A 4,400-nucleotide genomic window follows, 5' to 3' on the forward strand; every position below is an offset into this window, starting at 1 on the left:
GATAATTTAAAGCCAACATAGACCAACTTTGAATTTTCATTTCCGTGCATCTGTAGTTTGACTGATACCCCCCCCCCCCCCCTCTTTTTTGTTGTAGTGGCATTGACAAATTCATTGTTTGCCAAGGAGCTCATGGCCCTGTTTGCCATCTGTCCGGCCTGTTGTGAGAAGTCAGATAGTAGAATCGTGCAGCAGGAAGGAACATTTGTTAAAATAGAGCAGGTAGGGTTTTGTTAACACTGCAGGCCATATCTGATTAGAAAATCAGAATATCTTACTAAAATCGAATAGCCCTGACTATCTGCCCACATTGCTCATTGCAAGTGATCAGTGCATCCTCCTATCCACATTAGTTGCTATAACAGTCTAATATCTTGTGGATTTATAATGGCTAGCTTGGTTGGTGCTGACGTTGCTTCTTTTTCAAATTAGTCTTTCCAGTTAATTTACAATGTATGTACCAGGCTTGCTTTAGTCTGTGGGTTTATGATGCCATCATATTTGAGTGTTATACACTGCTTGTCATGTTTTTTTTTTTCTAAATATCTAGGTCTGTGCATGTGGCTACCAGCGTTTCTGGCAAAACCAGCCGATCCTACACAGGAATATGCCAACCTGTAACCACCTTTTAAGCGGGGCCATCCATTTCTCTGGATGTTTGGCCACCCAGACATTACGGATGATGACCCTGTTTGGCCTTCAGTGCATCAGCGCAAGCACTTTCTTTCGCCATCAGCGCCGTTACACCATTCCCGTCATCATTCAGGCCTGGCAGAACGAGCAGGCCAAGAATTTTAGTGACCTCAAGGCAATGGATGGAGGCCTAGTTGTTGCTGGTGACTGCAGGTAAAGCAGAATTTGTTGATTCTATGCTAGCTGCCACTAAGGGGTATGAACTTTAATAATCTCATGTCATTGTTAATTTTGTATCCTAATACTGTTCTCCACACTTTGTTTGTGCGAGAGCTCATAGACCAGTTGCACTTTTTTTTTTTATTTGTTATCATGCAGGGCGGCTTTAGTTTACATTTGCAGATGTCATGGTGGATTGTCTTTACAGACACTGGTTATTAAAAACTTGAAACATAATTTTAATTTCTAATTATCCCCAGGTCAGATTCTCCAGGGCACTGTGCAAAGTACGGCTCCTACACATTGATAGAGGACAGAGTAAACAAGGTGGTTGATGTTCAGCTTGTTCAGGTAAGCCTGATGTTATTAGACAGAAAGAAATGAACTCTCTGCAATTTGTTAAATGGACTGCATCTTAATATAGCACTTTTCCACGTGTACAACCATGCATAGGGCTACACTTACACTTATATTATGTTGCAGAGCTCAGAGGTCCCCAACAGCTCTTGGTGTGAGATGGAGGGGCTCAAGCGCAGCATCGGCTTGCTGAGGCGGAACGACCTGCATTTGTCAACCCCTTATCACAGACAGACATCGCCAGGTATTTACAAAAAGAAAAATAATGTAGATTTATGAATTTCACTGAGGCTGGACGTTTGTGCTTTGCTGATGCACTGAGGGCCAGACAGTGCAAGCATCCACAAAAGTTTGCTCTTTACTCCTTAGGTTTCCAAATGGGTGAGAGAAGAGCTGTGCCCTGAAGGGACACAGCATTATTTTGATGTCTGGCACATTGGGAAAAGTATGTATCCATTGTTGGAACGTTTAAGCAGTTTTTGTTATTGCATTTCGATTAATACCATTTGTTCTAAACCAGGTCTGGGGAAGGCCTTGGATACAGCCTCAAAAGACAGACAGTGTGAACAACTATAGTTGTGGAGGCCAGCCATAGTAAACCACCTGTACTGGACTGCAGCCTCAACCCCTGATGGCAATCCAGCTGTGATGGAGGCCAAATGGAGAAGCTTGGTGAATCACATTCAGGACATCCACGACCATGACACCCCTGCCTTCTCCAGTTGCGCTCATGCCCCTCTGGAGGGGGATCAACGAGATAAAGAGTGGCTGGAACCAGGTACAGTACACAGTATGTGGCATTATGAATGCTCTACAGGGTTTCCATTTAAATCATTATTTCATACTCTGGGGATCTCATAACATTCTGTTTACTGTAAATATGTTTGCTATAATTCATATGCAGGACAATTTCATGTGTTTCCACTGGAGAAAAAATATCTGTCTATTTGTATGTCTGCTGTGTGTGTGCCTACCTATCTTGGTCTCTTGCAGGCTCAATGGCAGCAGTAAAACTGGAGGGTATCATCACAAGGACATCCTTACTGAAGGATGTTCGACAGCTGTCTCCGCAGCACCAGACTTACTCCCTTGAAGCCTTCCACTCCCTGATCCTGCACTTCGCACCCAAGCACACTGGGTTTTCATACCAGGGCATGTATAGCAGGTCAGTGCTGTCCAATGGAATAACAATGCCGTATTTGATCATACATACACCAGGTTTCGAAAGTGTTCTCAAATGTGTTATTCTGTAGGCTTCTCTTAGCGGCGCTGCATTACAACCATAATGCGAACAGAGAGACCGCACGAAGAAGCGATGGTTTGGAGAGGTATAGCGTGCGATATCCACGTTTCAGAAAAGGTGCCTGGGTAGTTGTGCCCATCAAAGAGAAGGCCTCATACGGTAGGCAGTGTCATGCAGTTCTATCATATTTTGACATTTGCGCACAAGACATCTGTGACATCGATCTTTATACAGTATTTTATCATTATTATGTCTGCAGGTTATGCAACGTCATTAATCGAGGCTCTTCGGGAGAGCTACATGGATTCACCCAAGGCTCTTCAAGAGGTTAGCGCCAATTTGTCAGCCTGTGCACCCGCCCCATCGCCAAATCCTTCGAACAAATTCCCAAGGAGGAGGCCGTCAGCCTCTATCTAGCCCAGCAGTCACGCTACAAAAAATTGAATTAGCATAGTTTTTTTCCCACACAGGCCAATCATTTAGTTGTGAGTATGTATATATGTATATAGTAAGTATATGTTATTTTATTTGGTGGTGGTTTTCTGTATGCCACATGTTTTGTTTTCTCTTTGTGTGCTGTTTATTGCTTGGGTTTTTTGATTGTTCCAGGAAGTTTATTATAACCTTACATTTTAACCCCTTGCACTGACCCTAACATCTGTCGACTAACATTATCTCTTGGTTATTTTTGGCTGTAACCCATTCATTCCTTTATCAGCATCACCATGGTTACCGCCTCACTGCATGTCGCATGTTTTGTTTTTATTGCTTGGGTTTTTTACTTAGTTGTGTGCACAAATCATTCCATTACAGCTCCATTTGCCCCATAATTCATAAAAAAAATTGTAAGAATCCGAAAGGGACCTCTGTGTGCGCTTTTCTCTTGGATCACTATGCGTCTGCTCTATGTGATATCATTGCATGTATGTGTCCGTGAGTGAGAGAATGTGCTGTGTGAGTGCTGACCCTCAGGTAAGACCACACTATTGCAAGATTATTTTATGTTGGTTTCTTTGTGCCTAACCCTTTTTTTCTTGATTTGTTTACTTTATCAGGCCTTTCAACCTGTCCCTTTTTTCAGTAATCAATCCCCATTACTTGGGATGACCTAATAAACTGTTTTTATATGAATTCACATGTTCTGTGTATTTTATAACATTTTAAAGGCGGTTGAGCGATCGCAACACAACTAGCATGAGTTAATTCTTGAACTGAAAAATAATTGTATTCATGTTGTACGTGCCAATATGGTTTTTATTCTTCATCCAAACGAGGCCATTGAAAGCCATGATAGGTCTGGTCACCACTCTGAAATTGTTGCCTGATGGCTGAAACCAGACAGGAGGGTAGAGGCTTCCTTATATGCAGGCCAAGAACTCCATAAGCCCATCGTATAGCCTGCCTGTATGCAGTGTACCGGTACTGCCTAGGGAAATAGGTTGGAAAATAAAAAAATGTCATGCATGTTTATTGTCTATGCAACACATCTCTAGTCACCTATAACTGTTTAAGTTGGTTCATAGGACTCTATAAAAAGAATGCTAAAGTAACAAACAATTAACATACTCGTGCGTGCTGGCTTGAAGGGGACCATGATCCTGCTTGAAATGTGTGTACGCTATCTTAAGCACAAACGGATTCAGGCAGCATGCATCAAATCCTGGATGCTGAGTGAGGCATGTCACATCTGCTGGTCTTGGACTGAGCTTCTCGACCAGCGACCAAAACGCACTCACTTCCCTACAGCACAAGCTCTCCACCACAGATTCCATAGGACGGCACCGCCCACACCAACACCTGCCAAACACAGCGACACAGACACGCTTACTACTCTCCCTCTATCTGTAAGCGGTACCCTGATGGTGTCAATGACAATCAATCACGAGGAGTAGAATCGAAAATAATCACCGCTGAATTCATGACCAGCCTACGTGATCGGCGGCTACCG

The 4,400-nt window shown here is 43.1% G+C and overlaps 1 protein-coding gene across 2 annotated transcripts; it reads left to right on the forward strand.

Annotated features, from left to right (window-relative positions):
* Nucleotides 1-1,438: 1,438 nt before the first annotated feature.
* LOC132456339 (uncharacterized) lies at nt 1,439-3,388 on the forward strand. 2 transcript variants are annotated; one of them, XM_060050669.1, is made up of 5 exons: nt 1,439-1,987; nt 2,203-2,374; nt 2,463-2,611; nt 2,712-2,779; nt 2,923-3,388. In XM_060050669.1, exons 1-5 carry the CDS (start codon nt 1,858-1,860, stop codon nt 2,959-2,961), a joined length of 558 nt encoding a protein of 185 aa, XP_059906652.1. In that variant the 5' UTR covers nt 1,439-1,857; the 3' UTR covers nt 2,962-3,388. The 2 variants fall into 2 exon arrangements, with proteins under 2 accessions (XP_059906652.1, XP_059906651.1); XM_060050668.1 differs by lacking the exon at nt 2,923-3,388 and having other exon boundaries at nt 2,463-2,808.
* The last annotated feature ends 1,012 nt before the right edge of the window (nt 3,389-4,400 follow it).

This window comes from Gadus macrocephalus, chromosome 4 (genome assembly GCF_031168955.1).
Source record: "Gadus macrocephalus chromosome 4, ASM3116895v1".
NCBI classification, from domain to species: Eukaryota; Metazoa; Chordata; class Actinopteri; order Gadiformes; family Gadidae; genus Gadus; species Gadus macrocephalus.

Bases quoted from the DNA above. Each gene is read 5' to 3' on its own strand.
- LOC132456339 (XM_060050668.1), top strand. From the start codon at position 1,858: ATGGAGGCCAAATGGAGAAGCTTGGTGAATCACATTCAGGACATCCAC. The intron at 1,988-2,202 runs GTACAGTACACA...GGTCTCTTGCAG, and splicing joins TAAAGAGTGGCTGGAACCAG to GCTCAATGGCAGCAGTAAAA. The intron at 2,375-2,462 runs GTCAGTGCTGTC...GTTATTCTGTAG, and splicing joins TACCAGGGCATGTATAGCAG to GCTTCTCTTAGCGGCGCTGC.